At 39.5% G+C, this 23,419-nt stretch overlaps 1 protein-coding gene across 9 annotated transcripts in view; it reads left to right on the forward strand.

Moving 5' to 3' along the window:
• Positions 1–23,419, forward strand: part of LOC122743064 (actin-binding LIM protein 1) — a 157,069-nt gene that overhangs the window by 72,621 nt on the left and 61,029 nt on the right. For all 9 annotated transcript variants that reach the window (XM_043987750.1, XM_043987751.1, XM_043987753.1 and 6 more), the window contains 2 exons: positions 14,314–14,401; positions 19,819–19,877. In XM_043987750.1, coding sequence (XP_043843685.1) covers positions 14,314–14,401; positions 19,819–19,877 — 147 coding nt within the window. The remainder of the gene's footprint in view (positions 1–14,313; positions 14,402–19,818; positions 19,878–23,419) is intronic.

The raw sequence follows: 23,419 nt of genomic DNA on the forward strand, positions 1-23,419 counted from the left end.
GCTTTGCCTTTGAGTCATTTCATTAATGATGTTATCCAAATTCCTAATATTTCAGTAACATGAGAGATCCCAATAATCTAGTAAAGACTAACAGTTTTTTGAGACTGTTCAGTGAAATAGCAGATGAAAGAGCACATGGAAGGCTCTCCTGGCCTATCCCCAACATACTGAGTAGTGTGGCTTTGTGCAGAAGAAAGGGCTCTGGATTCGGAGTCAGAGCACGGGGCTTTAAATCCTGGCTCTTCCACCTACTACCTGTATGACCTGTGTGACCTGTGTGACCTGCTCTTTGGATCTTCATTTCCTTATCTGTAAAATGAAGGGATTGACTTTCTAGGGTCCTTCCAACTTGAAATCTGTCATCTTTGTGAAAGTCGCCATTTCTCTGTGACTGAATTTCATCAGTTGTATGGAATGGTGATACCTGGTGAGCAGCGAAGAGAGCAACAAGCTAATCATTTTTTAAATGTACAAAATTCCATAGAAATGCCAACATTAAATCAGTTAATGTTTAATGATGCCCAGGTTCTTCTTATTGAAGGATGCATGACCTACATTCCCACCTGCTACTCTAAATCTCATTACCAAGAAAACTGAATCCAGTTAGTAAGACATGGGGATATAGAAGATGTCATTCCTTTAGTCTTAAAAAAAAAATAGGCTATTCATCAGCCACACATACCTGAAAGGTCCCTGTAAACTTGATTTATAAGTTGGTAAAGCAACCTAAACTATCATTTAGTTACCTAGACTATAAAATGTAAACTCCTTTAGAGCAGGAATTGTGGAATTTTTTGTTTCTCCAGCACCTAGCATAATGCCCCCAAAATCAATTGATTTATTGATTAATTGGGTTGAACTTAATAACTCTTTGTTGAATGAATGAATGGACAAATATTGTGTGGCATTGGGGGTAATAGGGAGGAGAATTTCTCATGTCCTGCTGGGTAGATCTTCTAAGAAGGGACACACACACACACACATACACACACACACACACACACACGCTTCTAATAAAGTGTTATCAACTCTGAAAAGCGCATAAAATTGAAAGGATCTGAGCTGAACCAACTCTTTCCTTTGGGTCATAGTTATAAAGATATTAGCTCAGTCAGCACTAAGGAAATGTTTTGCATTAAGATGCATGTATGTATACAAACACATGCACACAGCTTAGTATATATTAATAACAAACATTGATAATTATATAGAAACCTCTATATAACATGTAATAGAGATCATGCCCTGTGATCAAATCAGATTGCTGGGGATTCTGAATGACCACCTTCTCATGTAAAATGACAAGAGTGCATCTGAGTTTTTGCACTTAATAAATTAGAAGCATGAGAGAGAACTGGAACCATCTGTGTATAGCACATGTGGGTTTACTCTGTTGTGTTTCCTTTCTCATTATACCTTCTTTATTCCCCTCACAATTCAGAAACTGGCACTTTGCCTTTTTTTTTTTTAATCTTGAACAGCTGGTCAGAAGAATTGAAGCAGGAAAATGCTAATTTGTTTCTCTCTTAGCCATATTGTGTCCATCCTTCCTTACTTGGAACAATCGGTCCTTCTTCGCTGGGACACAAGAAACTTCTTTGAAACAGAACCTAGTGGCATTAGAGAAGGTTGTAGTTGGTATGTCCACAGGCCTTCCCTTCAATCCTTTCTCATTGCAGGGTGTCAGGATCTGCAATAACGCCAACTATGTTTTGTGAGGGCTGCCTGTGGATACCCAGCTCTCTACCTGCGCCTAGGCTACAGAGCAGTCACTTGGGCCAAGGCACTGTGTCATCTCCTCCCCACCCCTCTGTGTGCATGTCTGTGTGCGCTATATCAGGGAAACAGTGTCCTGGAAAAGGTAAATGTTGAACTTGAGGATCAAGCCAGGCCAGTTGGAGTGGAAACCTCTCCCACTCAGAGAAAAAGACATGAATGATAGAAAGGTGAGTCAGCTCCTACACAGGCCTCTAATGGGAGGAAATCAAGGAGCTCTCCCACCTCTGCCCTTCCCACCCCATCGCTGTACCTGCCTGTTTTAGCCATCTATCTTTGTTACTCCCTTTTCCTCAGGGACTGTGGGAGCTGGCATTTCTGGGGTGTGTGTGTGTGTGTGTGTGTGTGTGTGTGTGTATGCACACAGGAGAGCAGCTCCACCCATTCCACCTTCCCAGTCCCCACCTTTTTGTTGCCCCTACCCCGCCCCCCCCCCCCAAAGGCCCAAACCATTCTCCTTCCCTATTCCAGGTCTTAACTGAATCCTGAAGGAGTAGAGGGGAAGGTGGTCACAGAGCTAAGAGGGGAAAAGAAGTCAAATATCACAATATGACTATTTTTTTCCCATTCTCTAAAAGCAAGTTTTAGGGTTTTGGTAAGCCTGTGATCTCACAGAATCATAGATTTAGAGCTGGAAGGGTCCTCAGGAACCATCTAATCCAAACCCCTCCTTTTTTTTTTTTAAGTGAGGCAATTGGGGTTAAGTGACTTGCCCAGGGTCACACAGCTAGTAAGTGTGTGTTAAGTGTCTGAGGCCAGATTTGAACTCAGGTACTCCTGACTCCAGGGCCAGTGCTCTATCCACTGTGCCACCTAGCTGCCCCCAAACCCCTCCTTTTAAAGGTGACTAAACTGGGTTCTGGAGAGGTGAATAAGTTTGTCCAAAGTCACATAGTAAATTATGTGCCAACATTTTTCACCCAGACCCCCTGACTCCAAATCCAGACCTCTTTCTTCACTGATATGTGTTAGCTTGAAATAGAATGAGTAGAGATCAAAATCTCTCCATACTTTCTCCTTCCATTAAATTCTTATTCCTGTTCTTCCATAAGTCTTCCAGAGAAGAAGCACTCAATGAATGAACTAGGCCCCTCCTCTTGTTCTTTACTATCCAAATAGTGACTGCATCTAGGTGGCACAGTGGGTAGAGCACTGGGTCTGTAGACAGGAAAACTCATCTTTGTGAGTTCAAATCTGGCCTCAGACACTTACTAGCTGTGTGACCCTGGGCAAGTCACAACCCTATTTGCCTCAGTTTCCTCATCTGTTAAATTATCTAGAGAGGGAAATGGCAAACCACTCCAGTATCTTGGTCACAACTAAAACAACTGAACAACAGCAAAATTACCATGAAGCCTTAAAGGCTGCTCATTTTTTGTCTCCCATTGTCATTACATGATTAACTTTTCCAATCACTGGCATCCTTGGAATGGAATGGAAAGGCATTTAATGAAGAAGGAAGGAAGGAAAGAGGGAGCACTTATTAATTTCCTACTATGTACCACTTTACAAACATTATCTCATTTGATCCTCACAACAACCCTGAGAAGTAGATGCCATTTTGCATTTGGGGAAACTGAGGCAAGCAGAGGTTAAATGATTTGCCTCGGGTCACACAGCTAGTAAGTACCCAAGGCTGGAGCTGAAGTCTCAGGTCCAGAATTATATCCCCTGCTCTACCAAGCTTCCCACATTTCTAACCACTGTGCAAGGTGCTAGAAATACAAACAGGAAAACAAGATAGTTCTTGCTCTCAGGCATTAACATTCTAATTAGGGATAGGAGGCTATGGCTGAAGAGCAGATGAGAAAACTCAGTTGTCTTTGGGTTGCAGGGCAGGATTATGACAAAGCTCAGCTGTCCTCAGGGGAAAATGGCAGGTCAGATGGCAATGCATGGGAGGCTGGGGTGGCATAGAAGCAATTCTGTGATGCTTAAGATCCAGTAGATTCAAGGAAGCAGTGGCAAGGTTAGATGATAAGGTCCAGTGGTCCCCTTTCTTTTTTTTTTTTTTTTTTTTGCAGGGCAATGGGGGTTAAGTGACTTGCCCAGGGTCACACAGCTAGTAAGTGTCAAGTGTCTGAGGCCGGATTTGAACTCAGGTACTCCTGAATCCAGGGCTGGTGCTTTATCCACTGCGCCACCTAGCCGCCCCACCTTGGTCCCCTTTCTTACTGAAAGGATTAGAGCTTCCAACTCCCTGTTCATCCCAACAGTGGGAGCACCATGTCCCCAGCCAATGACTTCTGAGAATCAGATAGTGGTCCAGAAGGTGCTAGTGGAACAGGACTCTGGGTTACCTCTCTTTGGGATGAGGATGGGAATGGGAATGGTCAACATTCGTCCAAAAGTCTGAAACCTGAGACTGGGGAAGGGAAGGAGAAGGTCTCCCTCCTTTAATTCTTGCTGGCCCCTCAGGGACCTGTTGCATCTGGGTATCTGGTGGAGGCATCACCCCTGATGAAATGAGTTACCTTTTGCATCATTTAAACACATTGTTATTGGCAATACACTATGGCACTCTGAGATCTTCACTGCATTTCTGGTGTGTGCAGTTCTCAATCTTCCCAGGGAAACACTGTGGTGCAAAGGATGAAGTGCTTAGATTTGGAGTCAAAAGACTTGGTGGGTTCAAATCCCAACTTACCACTTGAGTGATCTTGAGCAAACCACTTCATTTCTCTTGGCCTTATTAGTTTTCTCATCTTTAAAATGAGAAACTTTAAATGATCTCTAAGTTATCTTCCAGCCCTTAGATCCTATGAAATTTTGACATGTTGATTTATGATTCTCAATCATATAGCATCAGAATAGTGGCTTGAACAGTTTTGTATTAGGGCATGATGGTATATGCACTAGTTTTAACTGACCAATACATCAAGAAAGGCTGAAAATATGTGCAATGGACTACTATGGACTTCCCACCTCCGCAGAGGGGAAGGTTAGGGTGCTACTCTTAGCTCTTCTTTTAAGCTGAGCTCATTCTTTTTTGTTTTTGTTTTTGTTTTTAGGGCAATGAGGGTTAAGTGACTTGCCCAGGGTCACACAGCTAGTAAGTGTTAAGTGTCTGAGGCCGGATTTGAACTCAGGTACTCCTGAATCCAGGGCCAGTGCTTTATCCACTGCGCCACCTAGCTGCCCTGAGCTCATTCTTTATCGTTTTACTTTTTATTTTTGTGCATTTGTGGTTCTTTCCATTTCCATTGTGGTCATTGTTTTCTTGGCTCTGTTCACTTCACTCTACATTAATTCCTGTAGATCTTTCCACATTTCTCTATAACTTTCAAATTTATCATCTCTTATAACACAGTATTATTATGTCATTACATTCATGAATCAATTTATTTAGCCATCTCCCATACCAATATCTTATCTTTTTTCATCTTTTTTTTTTTTTTAAGGCAGTCAGTGTTAAGTAACTTGCTCAGGATCACACAGCTAGTGTCTGAATCTAGATTTGAACTCAGGACCTCCTGACTCCAGGGCCACTGCTGTAGTTACTGCACCACCTAGCTGCCCCAACTGTACCACCTAGCTTCCTCCTAATATCTTCTTTTTTTTTTTTTTTTTTGGTGAGGCTATTGGGGTTAAGTGACTTGCCCAGGGTCACACAGCTAGTAAGTGTCAAGTGTCTAAGGCTGGATTTGAACTCAGGTACTCCTGAATCCAGGGCCGGTGCTTTATCCACTACGCCATCTAGCTGCCCCCCCAATATCTTCTTAAATGCTTTTGTCATCCTCTCACATAATCTCCTGAGTACTAAGGTAAAAAGAGAGTAAATGTGCAGACTTCACTCATACTTCTGATAAAACTAAGTCAGCAAATCTGTTCTCTTTCACATTTATTTGTTATTTGAGTATACATATACACATTCCACTTCCAAGTGTTTTCAGGATGATCTCACTCAGTTGGATTTTAGACTAAACTCTCATTATGCTCATTTTCTCCTCATCTGTTTTTTTACATACTATGAGGTAGTAATAGATGTAATGCTCCTTGGTAATTCATTTTTTTTAAAGAGTTTATGTTCTTAAAGTGAAGGTTGCTTGTGGTAACCTTGTCTTTCTGTGTTATTAAGAGAATAAATGCTGGCTGAGTGGATTTCTAGGCTTTTTCTGTTTATTCATTGTAGATAGTATTTTGTTTCAGTTTAGATTTTCTAAGAAATGGTGATAGTCAATATTTTTTTCCTTTTTCCTATTTTCAGAGTAGACAATTTGTTTTAACAGATCAGATTAGAGCTGCTATAATAGCAAGTAGTATCTTCTGATTATTTTCTTTTCGTTTGGTATTGTCTCACCTTCACTATAACCAGTCCACCATCTGATTACAAAGAGATGACTCTCAATTGACTTCTAATATCTCTAACTACTCAAATACTCTGCAGTTACTCTGTAACTACTAATTTAAGACAACAGTCAGTTGCAATTTTTTGTAATGGCATTAGGTGCTTCCCCAAGTTCTAGCTTCCTCCAATTCTCTTCTTGGAAGTAATACTCATAATGAACAGTCATAAAATGTCTGAAGAGTCTACAAGCCTTCAATCTCAAATATTCAACCAGATTTGTCAGCAATTATTACCATTCTCCTATACACCCACCTTTACATTGAAGTCATTATACATCAAGACTATTGAAAAATGAACCAAAAGAGATTTTGATTTAGTTTTGAGGACCCTGTCAAGTTCCCCATAAACTGTCTCTTTTTTACCCTCTGCAATAGTTAGCTTCTGGTGTGTGAAGAGGCAGCACAGCACATGGGATAGGGAGTTGGCCTTGGCTTCAGAAAGGCCTGCCTCAGACACATACCAGCTGGACAAGTCACAGAACATCTCCAGGCCCCAGGAAACTCTCTTAAACTCATAAAGATCAGGTGCCACACTGCATTGGTAGAGGGAGTATCCTTATTAGGAGTTCTCTACATCAGTAAAACCATGGATGTAACTTAAAAATTAAAAATGTTTCCTTGTTTATGTGACCTGGGGTAAGTCACTTAACCCCCCTGGCTCCCATTTTCCCCATGCAAAAAAAGTAAGAAGTCTAACTAGATGATCTCTCAGATCCCTTCTAGCTCAAAATTTAGAATTCTCTTATCCTAATTATCTTCATTTCCAGATCACCATCCAGGCCCTTTGCTGCCTACACATTGTGGATTAATAAGATAAGAAAGCCAAAGAATTCTTGCCCTCAGGAAGCTTACATTCTAACGTGAGAATATAACACAGTGGATAGATAATACAGAGTTATGCAAAGATTTTTTGAGGGGGAAAAGGTATTCAAGATGGGAATGTGTGATCAGAATAGGAATCCTCCTGGCAGGCTCTTCTGTCTCACTCTTTGAGAACAGTGTAAGGCAAAATGAAATCTCTCATGATGTGATGCTTCTCATTGTCTTTAGATTCACAAAGAAACCAAATCTGCTAAGTCCTTTATTTGCCTCTATGAGAACCTATGAAACATCTTCTCATTTAGCTGTGACTTCTTTATCTTATAGTTACATTCACAGTGAGAATGGTAATGTGGAAATGGCTCAGTTCCTGTAGTAATGCATCAAGTTAGTAACCACTAGACAGAGTTCACACATGAAGGATACAAATAATTAATTTAATGTTTGAATACAGCCTAAATAACTGTATAACTTTTTAGGACACTCTGTTCCCTTTTCTACCTTTGCACCACCATCACCAAAGAAATAGAAACGGATGGAGGTTCTGTTTACATTTTCTTCTTTTTCATGGCTTAGTATGGCCAAAAGACTTTATCACCTCATGGTCAACTCTCTAGAAATGGGCCTCTCTGAACTGAGCTGAGCTGGTCATCACACATCAGATTAAGTCACTTGCTGGACTTATCAAGAAGCAAATAATTTTATAAATCTATCCATACCTGATTGAGGTTCTTTTTCCATTTTACTAAAGCATATTCTGATATATATGCAGAGAAGCCTTTTGGAAATTCCTGCTAAATCTGGGAAACTGTCAAATACTTTGCATATAAAAGGGCCAGGAGACCTTAGGTCTGCCTTTGCTCGCTTTAGCCCCTCTCTCTCTTACCATCCAAAATGCTTTTCCATTTCAACTTCTGCTGAGGCTGGTGGAGATGTGTAATTATGAACTCTACAAGGTAGGCAGGGACTTTCTCTTGTTACCTTTTGTGTCACCCCTGACCCCTACATCAGTACTCAGTATAGTGCCTTAAACAAAGTAGAAGCTTACTAGGTATATGTTGAATTGAGTGGGATATAGACTCCTAAAACTTTACGGATGAAAGGAATTTGAAAAAAATCTGTGGTCCAAGGTTTCTTAACTTTCTGTATGTCTTTGACCCCCTTGACATTTTGGCAAAGCTTTGGAGCCTTTTCAGAATAATGTTTCTAAATGAATAAAAAAAATACATATGAATATGAATACAAAAGAAACACATTAGACCAAAATGTAGTTATCCAGATGTTGGGGGAAAAACAAGTACCATAGCCCAGATCAAGAATTCCTGTTATTGTCCAGCCTACTCATTTTACAGGAAGAAAATGAAGCCCAGAGAGGTGATATAACTTGCTAAATGCCACACAGCTAACTCATAGCATATCCAGAGCTAGAATTGAGGTCTCCTGACACCTCATCTTGTGCTCTTTTCATTCATTCTACCCTATGACCATATGCCTTTTCATATGCATATCAGGTCAGACTTTGGAATCCCATTCCCTCCTGCTGTTGTAGATGTGGCTGGCTTTCAGCACAGCATCCTTCTTGGCCTTTAATCTCTTGGATTTGCCCCAACAGCTGCTAGAGAGACTGCAGTGGTTTCCATGGTTACCAACTACCAAAGCCTACTAGGAATGGGATCAGGGAGGAGTGTAAAAAAGAAACTGGGAGAGGAAGGATTTGTTAGTTTTGCTCTCCCAGTTGTTCTTTCATGAACTGTCCTTTGGGATGAATAAGTGATTGCAAAACTTGGTGTGCTTTTTTTTTAACCTCTTCTTTTCTTTTTCTTTTTTTTTTTGAAGGAAAGTCTGTTTTTGCTTTTTTATTCCTTGAAATGAATTGGGAAGGGAATTCATTAAGACCATTAAAAGCTTTTTGTATTAGGGAATGATAGGACTAAGCATATTTTCAGCACCAGTCCCTGAATTCTATCCTAGGGAGAAGTGGGAGTGAACACAGAAGACTAGAGAGGCTGTATTAAGTCTGGTTCCTTCTTCTCACTACCACCCCCACCCATTGGATGAGCCATCTGATCCTTTCTCTTTCTTTTTTAATTTTTCTTATGAAGGATAGTTCTGTGGGGAGGGGAGAGGAAGAGATAAAGTCAGATATGAATGTGATAGAAATAAAAGCAATCATGTATTTTAAAAATTTTTTCAAGCACAGCATAGTTTTTTAGAACTTCACAGAAAAGCAGATATAGGAACACTAGAGTTGCATTTTCAAAAGATTTTGGTTGATATATTTTATTTCTACATCAACTTAATTTCCCATTATATTCCTACTCTCCTCCACTCTGAGGTATCTAAGACAATTAAAAGGGGGGGGGAAGCAGTTAACCAAAATTTACATATCCTTCAAATCCAATAGCATATACCCTCTTCCTTCTCTATGTCCCCCTTCCTCTGCAAAGGAGGGTGGGAAATGCATTTTCATATCTCTTATTTGGGGCAAAGCCAGTTCATTGTAATTATACAGTAAGGGGATTGAGGGCAGCTACATGGTGCAGTGGATAGAGTGCCACACCAGGAGTTAGGAAGACTCATTCATCTAGAAACGACTACTATATAAACAAAAGGGTATCAGTAAAATTTTATTTTTATGAAAATGTAAGGCCAAGCCTTAAAAGGGCTATATAGATAATGGTGATTAAACTACTTCTTGTAGTTTCTTTCATAAATGCCAAAGTCTTCATATGGCATTTAGCTTGGGTTTTTCCCCCTTAACCACCAAAGAGGCATCGTGTCATAGGTGAGTGGGGAGGAATCAATATCTCTGTTAAACAGCTTTGGAGACTGAAATTAGCCCATCAGTATAGCTTCCAATCTGTAGCAAAGCAAGATCATAACTAGGCATATTACAATTCCCCCATATCATAAAATGTATTTTTCTTTGAATAAAAATAAATAAATGGGTATCTTCATACACACCACCTAACCATGCCACAATCTTGCTGTTTTCTACCCTTGGAATTCATGCTATGGGTTACCTTGTAATTGAGATTTCCTTATAATGAGATCCTTTGATACTCCAGTAACCATACTCCCTTAGACTGTAGTTCCAGGAGAGCTGTTAGCTTTCCAAACTATACTTTCCTTCTTGGTTTAATCCTGTGATGTTAACAGCCATAAAGGTGGAATTAATTTGTAGGTTTATTATCATTAATTAAGCAACATTAAAAGAGCAACAATTGCTAGTATTCTGTTTACATGTAGACCTTTTAAAGACTCATTAATGAATCAGACTCTCCACTCTGTTTTTTTTGGTAAAATGTAATCTTTGCCAGAATGTGACTTCTCTTTGCTGGTGTTGTTAGCACAGTTTATAGTGGGGGGGGGGGGGGCGGGCGGGCGGCGTAATCAGTGGTCTTGAAAAACCTCTGTTCAAACATACCAGCCTGTTTTCAGTGTGAACATTTAGGCCTTAAATATTAGCAAATGCTGCCAATCAGAACTCAATATTTCGTTTTGTCTCTAGACTTTAAAAAGTAATGAAGAAAATGTTAAAAAAAAAAAAACCTATACAGATTAACCTTAAAAGTGTGTCTGTCAATATTTACAAGGACAACTTGGTCCAGGTTCTGATGCTTACCATCTTGGACAAATCCATTCAAGCTTTGGTCTCCCAATCTGTGAAATGGAAAAATTTGAACTACTTACCTCATCACTTCTTCACAGGTTTGCTATGAAAAAAAATGTTCAATAAAGCTTTAGGGTGCCTTTTATTGTAAATGTGAGCATTTCCTTTTATATAGCATTCCCTTTCCAATCTCTGTCCCTCTTCAGAAGAATGTCTCCCATTAGATGTGGGAAAACTGGAATACTAATCCACTGTTGGTGGAGTTGTGAACTGATTGAACCATTCTGGAGAACAATTAGAACTATGCCTAAAAGGCTATCAAACTGTGCATACCCTTTGATCCATCAATACCGCTGCTAGGTTTATATCCCAAAGACATCCCAAAAAAGAGAAAAAAACCTATTTGTACAAAAATATTTATAGCAACTCTTTTTGTGGTAGCAAAGAATTGGAATTCAAAGGGATGCCCATCAATTGGGGAATGGCTAAACAATCTGTAGTATATGATTGTAATGGAATATCACTGTATTATAAGAAATAACAAGCAGGGGGAAGCTAGGTGGTACAGTGAATAGAGCACCAGCCCTGGAGTCAGGAGGACCTGAGTTCAAATGCGGCCTCAGACACTTAACACTTACTAGCTGTGTGACCTTGGGCAAGTCACTTAACCCCAGTTGCCTCACACAAAAAAACAAACAAACGCAAAAACAAAAAACACAAAACAAGAAATGACAAGCAGGATGATTTCAGAAAGGCCTGGAATGAACTTACATAAACTAATGTATAGAGAATCGAGCAGAAACAGGAGAAAATAGTGCACAGTGACAACAATTTTGTTCAATGAAGAACTGTGAATGACAACTATTCTTAGCAATAGAATGATCCAACACAATCCCAAAAGACTAATCATGAAATACTATCCACCTCCAGAGAAAGAATTAATATTAATTGAACACAGACTGAAGCATGCTATTTTCCACTTTCTTTCATTTTTTTCTTTTATTTGAGTTTTCTTATACAAAATGGCTAATATGGTAATGTTTTACATAATTGCACATGTATAACCTATATCTCATTGCTTACTGCCTCAGGGAAGGGGAAAGAAGGGAGGGAGGGAAAGATAGAATTTGGAATCAAAACTTTAAATAAAAATGTTTCTTAACATTAAAAAAAAAAAAGTCAGGGCAGCTAGGTGGCACAGTAGATAGAGCACCGGCCCTGGAGTCAGGAAGACCTGAGTTCAAATTTGGCCTCAGACACTCAACACTTACTAGCTGTGTGACCCTGGGCAAGTCATTTAACCCCAATTGCCTCACCAAAAAAAAAAAAAAGAAAGAAAGAAAGAAAAAGAAAATCTCCCTTTCCTGTAATTTGCCCATTCCTTACCTTCATTTATTAAAATCCCAACTCCCCCACCCCTTACTAGAGAATATCCAAGTGGATTTGTGTACTATATGTCTGATATTCTGATGATTCCCAGTCCCAATTTGGAGCTGTTAAGATGATTCCTTTAATTCCCCTACCACCACTACCACCACCAGTCTTCTATTTTTAAAACCCTTTTCTTTATACTTGTTTATATCACAAATGCCCTGATGTTGAAAATGACTATGAAGCATAAAAATCTTTCTAGGGTCACTCAGATTATAATTCCCATGTACTCACCCCACCACTATCACCACAATAACCACAATCAAAATATCCCTTGATCCTATGAAGCTCAGTAAGATAGGCAATTTTAATTCCAATGAGGAAGCTGATGATTAGAAGTTCAGTGACTTGCCCAAGGTCACACACCTAGAAAGTGACAGAGGTAAGACAAACTCATGTCAAAGAATGCTAAGTCCAGAGCTCTTTCCATTTTTTCTGTCTGGTTGAATAGCCTAGGACCAGGAAGAATGCCCAAATTTATTGCTGTAGCATGGATTTCATTGTGATGCATTTGCCTTTGAACAGATAGGTAATAATGAATAGAAGTGGCATATTCAAAGCAGGACAGCTTTATTTTTCATTTGATCTTTAATTAACATTTTAGAATGAGAACAAAAGATAGTCCTAGAGATGAGACCAAACTGCTTACAGGCACCAGCTTTGGAATTCATCACAAAAGTGATGACAAGAAGGGGGCAGCTAGGTGGAGCAGTGGATAGAGCACCGGCCCTGGAGTCAGGAGGACCTGATTCAAATCTGGCCTCAGACACTTAACACTTACTAGCTGTGTGAGCCTGGGCAAGTCACTTAACCCCAATTGCCTCACTTAAAAAAAAAAAAAGTGATGACAAGATAGAAAGTGAAAACAGTATAATTTAAAAAGTCAATGCCTGGATTCAAATCCCGATTTTACTACTTACTATGTCTGTGACCCTGGTCTCTGTGCCTCGGTTTCCTCATCCATAAAATGAGGGGCTTGTACTAGATGGCTTCTGAAGTCCCATCTAGCTCTAAGTTTATGAAATTTAATCCCAGCTTTTATTTGTGTCCAGACTTTAGGCTGTTTTCCCCCATGAGCTGTGTAGCTGACCTCCACCCCACACTCAGATTAGGTTGTTAAAGTGCTTTTGTAGTTTCTACTGAGGGGCTTTAGTGCTCTGACCTCTCTTCTCCTGCTGAGATTTCACATGCAGAGGCCAAGATAGTCAGTGACCACATCTAATTCTGTCTCTCTATGGTGCCCTGCACATGCTTAGTGCTCAGCACTTACAACTGACAATTCTCCAGTTACATTGATAAAAGGATTTGATCCCAAAGGAGCTTTGTCCCTACCAGGTAATTATTCAGTGGTAAAGGGTTTGGGTTTTTATTTTTAGTTGTTATTTCATTATTTGGAGATATTTTTTTTTTGCTTGTCATAGGGAAAAGAGGCTTTTTCCCTTTTTTTTTTTCATACAAACATAATGTGACTTGGCACCTGCCTAGAGAATTGGTCTCACGTCCAGTGGCACCTGCTGTGATGGCATCTGTTATCTCAGAAATTGTGAAATACCGATGAATAATGTAGAGCCCTCTAAGCAAAATCTCCTCCTTTAGAAAAATCCCAATTTAAGAAGACATTGTTATTGGATCAGTGTAGATAGCATTGCTGGGAATTTGGTCCCCTGAGATAAAAAGCAGTTTCAGAAGTCCATCACAGTTGTCTGTCTTCTTGATGCTAGCTAGCTAGATCTGATTAGCTCCAGATTATTCAGCAGAGAAAGCAGAATGAAATCTTTTAAAGGCACTAGATTTGGGAAGAGAACAGATTAGAACCTATTTAAAAGGAAGGAGTAGAGAGTTGTTTTTTACCAAGTCAGCATAGATCAACAACAATAGTCCAAGGAAATGAAATTCCTCCTCTTAGTTGTTTTTTGAGGTGAGGCTTATGAGAGATGTGTGAATTATTTCAATCCTGCCCTTGGTGCACTCATCATTGTAAAATTGGGCACAGCCTGATGTAGACCAAGAAAGCCAGGGTTCAAAAAAGGAATGGAAACCAAGTAAAGCTGAGGGCTGGCACCTTCATTTGCTTATGACAGGCATTCGGGCTTCAGGAGCCAAACTTTGTCCTGACTTTTGGGCTTAAGCTTCGACGAATTTTAGGGTAATAAATTTGATATGACACTAGCATTATTTCTGATCACTCCCCAACTCCCACCTTCCCTAAGCCTGCCTACCGCCTAACTCCAAAAAAACAAAAACAGACATGGTGAGGATGTCTACAATAGTGACAGGGGAATGTGGCATAGAGTAAAGAGTTTCCCTCTCCCTCTTTTTCCTTGTAGGCTGGTGATAAACACTACCATCCAAGCTGTGCGCGATGCAGCAGGTGCAACCAAATGTTCACAGAAGGAGAGGAAATGTATCTTCAAGGTAAGATGGATTCAGCAACAGAGTATCTTTTCTATTCCAGAAAGAAAACTAAACCCGCTACTTGGAGTAGTAATGCTTCCGTGGGGGTTTCCTCACTTAATTGTTTTACTGATCTTTTTTTTTTACACTACAATCATTATCCCCTAATCCCTCTCCCACTACATATAGAACCCTCTCAAAACAAAGAACATGGGGCAGCTAGGTGGCGCAGTGGATAGAGCACCGGCCCTGGATTCAATTCAGGAGGACCTGAGTTCAAATTAGGCCTCAGATACTTGACACTTACTAGCTGTGTGGCCCTGGGCAAGTCACTTAATCCCAATTGCCTCACTAAATAAATAAATAAATGAATGAATGAATGAATGAATGAATGAATACATACATACATAGAACAACATTTAAGTATTCAATAAAGGGGCTCTTCATTTGCTGATCCAAGCCTAATAAACAGTGCCAGAAGCTACCTAATTTATGTAGTTAATCAGACCAGCCTCTGAGGAAGAGCCCAGAGTCCTCAGGGGAGTCTCTGGGTGGAGACATTGGTCCAATATCCATTTCTAGAGGGTCGTTTGGAATATAATTTTGAGTAATTTCTCCAGGATGAAAATATTTTCGGTTTTCGGTTTGTTGGGTGTTTTTTGTTTACTCCTCTGAAAACCTAGAAGGTGAGAGAAAGGAAGTAGAAAAGAATCTTTTCCCCATTCAACTTTTTGATATTTTTAGAAGGAAAAAAGTAAGTCTCTCTAGTTAGGAAAGAGCTTATGCACATAACTAGCAAGTACCCAGGAAGCACTGTAATCATGGTACCCAGAAGGTCAGAACATTGCATTTCACCTTTTCTCATTGCATACTAACTCTGTATGTTTTTATCTGTGCTTTGTAGTTGATTTATATTTTTCATGCACATAGGAGATGCTTGTAGAAATTATTCTACATAGAAGAGAAATATTTGTTATTTAGTCTATGCTGCTAAAATGCAACTTTTGCGGTGACATTCCTATTCAAAAGACCCCTATCTGATATGATTTTGGAGGCACTGCAAAATAATGGCCACAGATCACTAAATTTTAACACTAATAATGCCACCTGATATTTATAGCTTTCTAGCTTTCAGTACACTTTCAGTCAGTGGTCAGTCAGTCAATAAGGATTTATAAGTGCCTAATGTGAGCAAAGCACTACATTAAACACTGGGAATCAAAAGAAAGGAGAAAAGTCCCTGCCCTCGAGGAACTTTTTGGTCCTTTGAAGTTAGGTAGGATAGGCAATGTTAAGCCCAATGAGGAAGGTAGTGTTTAGAGAAGTCAGTGGACTTACCCAAAATCACATACTAAATAGTGAAAAAGGTAAAACTCAAAGCCCAGGGGGCAGCTAGATGGTGCAGTGGATACAGCACCGGCCCTGGATTCAGGAGGACCCAAGTTCAAATCGGGCCTCAGACACTTGACACTTACTAGCTGTGTGACCCTGGGCAAGTCACTTAACCCTCATTGCCCCGCCCCTCCCCCCCCCAAAAAAAAACACAATTCAAAGTCCTCCCATAAGATGCTGAGTCCAAAGCTCTTTCCACTTCGCCATGTTTTTCCATCTGAGTGGATGACCAGGAGGAATGCCAAAATTCATCGCTATTTCATGGATTTCATTGTTATGCATTTGTCTTTGGACAAATGTGCTCTTTCTACTGCTGTAACAAGGGCCATGTTCCAAGCAGGACAGCCTAATTTTTCTTGTGGTTTCCAGTCAACATTTTAGGACTTCATAGAATACTGATTATATCTTTCTAAAATTAGGGGTTTAGAGGAAATTGGGTGATTTTATGTCCACTGGTGAATGAGTCACATAGACTCCAGGGGTCTGGACCACATCATTAAAAAAAAAGTCTTGGGAGATGAATGAAGAAGGTGATTACAACCCCCCTATATCACTCTGGCACATTAATATTAACAATACTAGACCGTGTGTTAGAATGGGAAAAATCCCCAAACCCGGAGATTACCCCAACATTCTATTCCAAGACAACCTTTGGTATGCTTTCCTCGTGCTCTCAACCCTCCCCCTGAGAAGAAGGAACGGTTTCTTCTTCCGCAGCTTGAACTCAAAGCTAAATATCTGAGGCTCTGAGTCACATTCCATGTGTGTGTCTGACCTCCTGATGAGAATGTTTACATTTTGTGCTGCTGGCAATCAGAAGCAGACCTGGGATTCTGGGCTTTAGCCCTGTGCTCAAGAGAGCCTTTGGAATGAGAGCTTCCCTGGGATCTGACCTTGGCGAGACTACTTAGACTGCTTTGCATTATCAGGACTTCCTCTGCCTTTCATGGTGTTAAAACAACTTCAGTTTTTACATGATGGAATGAGAAATATTTGGGAGAGGGAAATGCTTGTTAAGCAGACATTAGTGGACAATAGTATTTTGATTTTTAAATCTGTTTTTGTTGCCATCAGTTACATGGGATTATAGACTGTGGTAGTATTATATACTATTGAGCAAAAACCACTTAGAAGTTATTTTAAACTTAATTACTTCAAAGCATATATATATGCATATATATTTATGAATATATAGATATCATTGACTTTAAAAGTGTTTAAAGCACTCACAATAATAATAAAAATGTTTTTATAATAGAATGTTAAACCTAAGAAGTACTTTAGAGTTTATCAATTCTAACCCCCTCATTTTACAAAAGAGTAAACAGTCCCAGGGAGGTTAAAATAATGACTATCAAGTGCCCCAAATAAGAACAGCAGTGGTAATTAACAACAACAATGATCAACATTTATGTAACTTCTTTAAGGTTTGCAAAGCACTTGACATGTTATCTCATCTGATGCTCAGAACAACCCAGGGAGATAGATGGTATTGCTGTCCCTAGTTTATGGATGTGGAAATTGAGGCAGACAAGATGTCATATGACTTGTTCAAGGTCATTAGTATCTGAGGACATATTTGGACTCATGTATCCCTGACATCAGGTATAGCCCCCCTATTCAATGCACCACCTACCAACCTCTAAGGATCAGAGATGTAGAACTAATAAGGACATTAGAGGTCATTTAGTTCACTCCCCTTATTTTACAAGTGAGGAAAATAAGACCCCACAAGGTCAAATGACTTGACCATGGTCATACAAGTTATAAGTATCAGAGCTGGGCTATGGACCCAAGCAATCTGATTCCATAGCCGCTCCATTCTAGCTCTCTTTCCACTTCCAGATACCAAGTTCCATAATTTTTTTTCATAGACTAGAAGACTTATTAACTTATCAAAGGATCATAGAACTGAAAACTACAAGGATTATGAGATGTCATCTAGTCCAACTCTGATTTTATCAGTGAGAAAATGGAGGCACCAATAGGTCAGATGACTTGTCAGATGACTCTTACACAACTTCTACACAGTGAAGCTTTTATCAACTTTTTTTTTTCATTTTTTATATCCTTTAAACTGTTCTCTGAACCTGGGCAGATCTCATTTTCATGTGGGTTTTAATCTTTAATGTACATAGAGATGTAACCTCATCCCGAAATTCATATTAATTGGATAATAATTACAAAGTTAAAAGGTAAAGTGATTTCTAGCATAGCTTCGTAAATAAAACCATTTTGAGATGCCATCTTATCCTGACCCAAGTGGCAAAGTAACAGAATTATACAATTCAATGCTCAAGGGGCTTTAGGTATTCTTATATGTTGTTGAGGGTATTATAATTTAGTGAATGTTTTAGCATAATAATCTAGGAATATAGTTAATTATAAGATCAGTCATTGTCTTTCACCCAGCTATAGCACTGCTGAGTCTATACCCTAAGGAGATTATTAAAAGGAAAATTTGACCAAAAGTATTCATTGGTGCTTACTCATAAATAAGGGAGGAGCTGTATGTCCAATAATTGGAGAATATCTAAATAAAATGTGATATGTCCATGTGAGAGCATATTTTATTTGAGAAATTGACAGTTTATGAAGAATACAGAGAAGCATAGAAAGTCATTCAAAATGATGGAAAGTGGAGAACAGAAGTGAAAAATATTGATTATACTATTAAAAAAATTTTAAGTACACCTTTAGAAAAGAGGAGTCAATGGGTAAATAGATTGGTACTTTTACTTAAAGTTTTTATTTTTAAATAAAAAGGTAAATAGTTCATATTCAAGTTTGATACAGTTCCATATTGCATTTGTGTTTGTTAAGATTATAGATGTTTCTAATTAATTATTTAATCCAAACAGTTAATTAGTATTTCAGTTACATAATATCATTCATCCTGGTTGACTCTTTGTTTTTTCCTGCCACTGAATTTACTGGTCATTTTAATGTCACATAAACATGTCTTGCATTTATGAAATTATAATGTATTTAGTGAGAAACATCATTGCCTAATGGATAGATTTCTGGCATTGGAGTCGGATAGCCTGGGTTCAAGCCCCACCCCTGGCACATAGCAGCTGGTCTGATCCTTGAGCGAGTTAATTTATCTCTTGGTATGATGGGCCAGTCTTTAAGATCACATGTTGTAGGACAGTTTCCTGTCTGCATTAGTAAAGGGACCTCCTATCACCTACAATGAAATCCCAGGGCTAGCCCTGCCCACTTCCCAGTGTAGTTTATAGAAAAGTAGTCTGGCATAAGGAATAGAGGGCCAGCCTCATACTCAGGAAGAATTGAGTTCAAATCCTAACTTTGGCAAAAACTAAGAATTGTAGGCAAGGCATTCAATCTAGCAGTGCCCCAGAAACTTTATAAGACTTTAAATTACAGAAGAGTTGTCTACTTTTGTTGTTGGAGGTAGTTTTTACATCTGAAGTTACAATCAATAATGAAATATGAGGAGGGAGGGAAAGAGAGGAAAAGAAATATGTGTCATATAAAGATTTATTTATTTATATATATCTGTGTATGTATATATACGTATGCATATAAATACATACATACATACATACCTACATGTATCTGTATAGTATCAAAGCATACTGGTAGTCATAGATAAATTGTCTCAGGACATTTTTGAGTGTTTTCTGTAAGAGATAACTGTGTTTGGGGGGGGGGGGCTAGGTAGCGCAGTGGATAAAGCACTGGGCCTGGATTCAGAAGACCTGAGTTCAAATCTGGCCTCAGACACTTGACACTTACCAGCTGTGTGACCCTGGGCAAGTCACTTAACCCCCATTGCCCCGCAAAAAAACCAAACAAACAAAAAAAAGTGGTAACTATATTTTCTTTAGCGTAAATAAGGACTTAACTATGGAAAATATATCCAAACCCTTTTGGGAAGTTTCTTATTCCATTCTTTGAGAGTGAATGATTCCCTTTAAATCCAAGTCATGGGGATGTAAACAATGCTCAACAATTTTGTGGCTTCTTACTCTTTCTTCTGGAGCCATTTTACTGTTAACTGATTCATTTTGTCTTCCCAGGTTCTACCGTTTGGCATCCCGACTGTAAGCAGTCTACTAAGACTGAGGAGAAACTCCGGGTAAGGGAAGTTTGAGGACTGGTGCTTAGCTCTATTTACAAACCAGATTGTTTTACATATTGGGTCACCCTTGGGCAAAACTGATTTCTCCTGTGCCTCAATATCTGATTATAGCCTATTGCTCCAAATTATAGAGATGGATGCTAGTCTTGCCTTGCTAAAGCAATTTCCCCAAAAAAAACCACATGAAGGGAAATTTGAATAATACAGATGATAAAAGGAAATCATTTGGTCTTTGTTTCAACATCTTTGCAATCTACTAGTCATGCCTTAGTACTACTTTGTTGAATTTAGCACAAAACAGATTCCCATTTCAACCTAAAGAAAGTTATCATTCATAACTTGAACATTAGTAATTATCAAAATGAACCCCTCAGAACCAAAATTGCCAAAGAAGCCTCAGTGTCCACAAGGTTGTTCTCTTACTTCTGGGTTGCATAATCAGAGATTAGGAAGCTAAGTGGTACGGGGGATATTGTGTTGGACTTGATCCCAGAAGAAAGACCTGAATTCAAATCCTGCCTCAGACACTTACTAGCTGTGTGACTCCAGATAAGTCACATGACATTATCAGCCTTTAGTTTTTTCATCTGTAAGTTGGATTTAATAATAGCCCCTACCTCACAGGGTTATTGTGAGGACCAAATGAGATAATATATACAAAGTGCTTTTCAGACCTTAAAGAGATATATAAATGATAGCTATTGATATTCACAGTGGGAAGGCATCTTGGTAGCCATATGGCCCAACCCATACCTAAAAAACAATCCCCACAACATTCTACACATTCTACAAGTGATCATTCAGCCTCCACTTGAAAGCCCTCTACCTCCTCATTCAGACCATTCCATTCTTGACAGATGTTAGCATTTCCCCCCATTTAAAATAAGCCTAAATTTAATTCTTTACAACTACCACCTATTGCTTTTTTGGGGGCAGGGTAATGAGGGTTAAGTGACTTGCCTAGGGTCACACAGCTAGTAAGTGTCAAGTGTCTGAGACCAGATTTGAACTCAGGTCCTCCTGAATCCAGGGCTGGTGTTTTATCCACTGCACTACCTAGCTGTCCCTCTCACCTATTGCTTCTTAGACTGCCCTCCAGAAAAGGCACAACCTTCCTTGAAGATACATCCTTCCCTAGTCTTCTTTTCACGAGACTAAATACCTCCATTTCCTTCAATCACGCCTCTTATGACATCACCATGAGGCCCTTTCCCATGCTAGTTACCCTCCTCTCCATATTCCCTAGCTTTTCTATACCCTGCCTAAAATGTGACCTATAGAACTGAACACACTGTCTCAGAGGTGGTGTGATGAGGGCAGAACACCATGGAACTCTCACCGTCTTATTCCTCCTCTTAAGGGGAACAAACTCATCAGGTGGCTTTGGAATTCAGCACAAGGAAAGTTCAGGTGCCCCCTCCCCCACTATAATCCTATAATTTTTAATAAAAACCAGGAGAATAGTGCCCTATCATTAGAATATGTTGGGGGTTTTTACCCTCAAAGTCCTCTGCTAGTTTTAAGTAAATTCTCAGAGTAGCTCTAAGGCAGGCAAAAAGACTAGGCCTCCAAGTAGGGTCAGAACCTAGACTTGCATGCTACATGGAGTTTAGACAAACAGTGTGATGGAGTGGGCAAAGGGCCGGCCTTGGCATTAGGATGACTTAGTCCTGCCTGTATCATATACTCACTGCAGGATGATGGGCAAGTCACTTAACTTCTCAGTACTTTTGCTATGGCTACAATTTAGAGACAAGTTCAAGAGCGGTATCAGTGAAGGGAGTTACCATACCAGAAGTTACCTGCACTCATGAAATCACAGATCCAGACCTTCTCCTACTCCTCCCCCCTACTCCCACCTCCCCCCCAAAAAAAGACATTTGCCACTCAGGAAGCTAAGTGATGCAGTAAATAAGAATTTCCAGCCCTGGAGTCAGGAAGACCCAAGTTCAAATCTGATCTCAGTCAGTTATTAGCTATGTGACCTTGGCTAAGTCATTTAACATTTGTTTGCCTCAGTTTCCTCATCGTAAAATGGGGATGATTTTAATAATAGTAAATAATAAAACACCTACCTCTTGGTATTGTAATGAGGATCCCATGAGATAATAATTGTACAAAGGTTAGCTATTACATTAACTATTATATTAGTATATAATTTGTACCATATTGTTATAACTGTTGGCTACTATATTAATCCCAGAATTCTCTCCCTGTGGTAGGCAGTATTTATTAGAACAAGAATGAACAGGCTTTGGATGTGTGAGAGCAAACCCGGTGCCCACATGACTGAAGGAAGCTTTCTCTGGTGGCCCAGCACCAAGAGGGTCTGGAGTTTATTTCAACCAGTTTGGTTTCACAAAGAAGGGTTTTCCTGGACTTTCTTTAGCAGTCTACATTTGATTATGCTAGTTGTTTTACTAGTTTGCCCTTTGCTATTATAAGAAGTAATATGGCTGACCAATTAATTTACTGAACTCATTACCAGAGCAGCAAGTGTTAGTAATGTGGACACCGCGATTAATGTAACTTATGAGTATTAACCTTCTGAAAAAGCATCGGGCCCCTTTTGCTCTAGCTTTTGCCAGTTTTACCAGATGTTGCAGCTGTTCTTTCTAGTGTCTTTGTTTCACTTAATTACACACGCACACATAAACACACATACACATGTTATCCTTTGTTCTTTTTTGTTTCAAGTACATGCAATCTCCCAAGTCCTAAGAGCTTAAAGAATATCTCTACATGACCTCAAGTCCAACAACACCCTCATTCTATTTATGAAGAAAACCAAGGCTGAGTGGTTAAATGTGCCCAGGGCCACACAGCCAGTAAGTATAGGACTAGACCTCAGGTCTTTCTGACTTCAAGTCTCGAGTTCTGTCCACAATGACACCTTGCTGCTTCAAATCAGATGGCAATGTTTTGTAATTCACATGTTTTGGGTATCTTTCCTTTCTCTGTGATGTGCAAACACTCTCGCCTTAGTACTCACAGTTATCTTGGGCAATGGTCAAGAAAAAATGATGAAGACTCTCACAGAATGGAAGGAAAAAGGAAAAGATGACAGGATTTTCCACTACTTTTTTTAGTGAGGACACAACAGAAGCTGCAGAACATCCTTTAAACTCTGTGTAATACCATTAGCCCATCTGCAAGATGATTGAGCTGCTGACCTCCCTCCAGTAAATTTTGCATATGAATGATCTGGGAATTGATTGCATAAAACCCTGATGCCACAAGGAAAGGACTGATAAGTCCTTAATAAAGACATTTATTCTCAAATGGCAAATGTTCAATAGAGCCATGAGATGGCCATGAGATAGTCATGCCATGATACCCAGAAACCATCTTGTTAGCTCTGCTCACATCTCCTACCATCACCATGATGTTATTGGTGGATTCTGGATCTATCATTTTACCCTAGTCTTTAGACAAGTCTTTTATATAATCTCCCCCGACCCCATGAGGATTAAGTGACTTGCCCAGGGTCACACAGCTAATAAGTGCCAAATGTCTGAGGCCAGATTTGAATTGAGGTC

This window comes from Dromiciops gliroides, chromosome 2 (assembly GCF_019393635.1).
Source record: "Dromiciops gliroides isolate mDroGli1 chromosome 2, mDroGli1.pri, whole genome shotgun sequence".
Classification (NCBI taxonomy): Eukaryota; Metazoa; Chordata; class Mammalia; order Microbiotheria; family Microbiotheriidae; genus Dromiciops; species Dromiciops gliroides.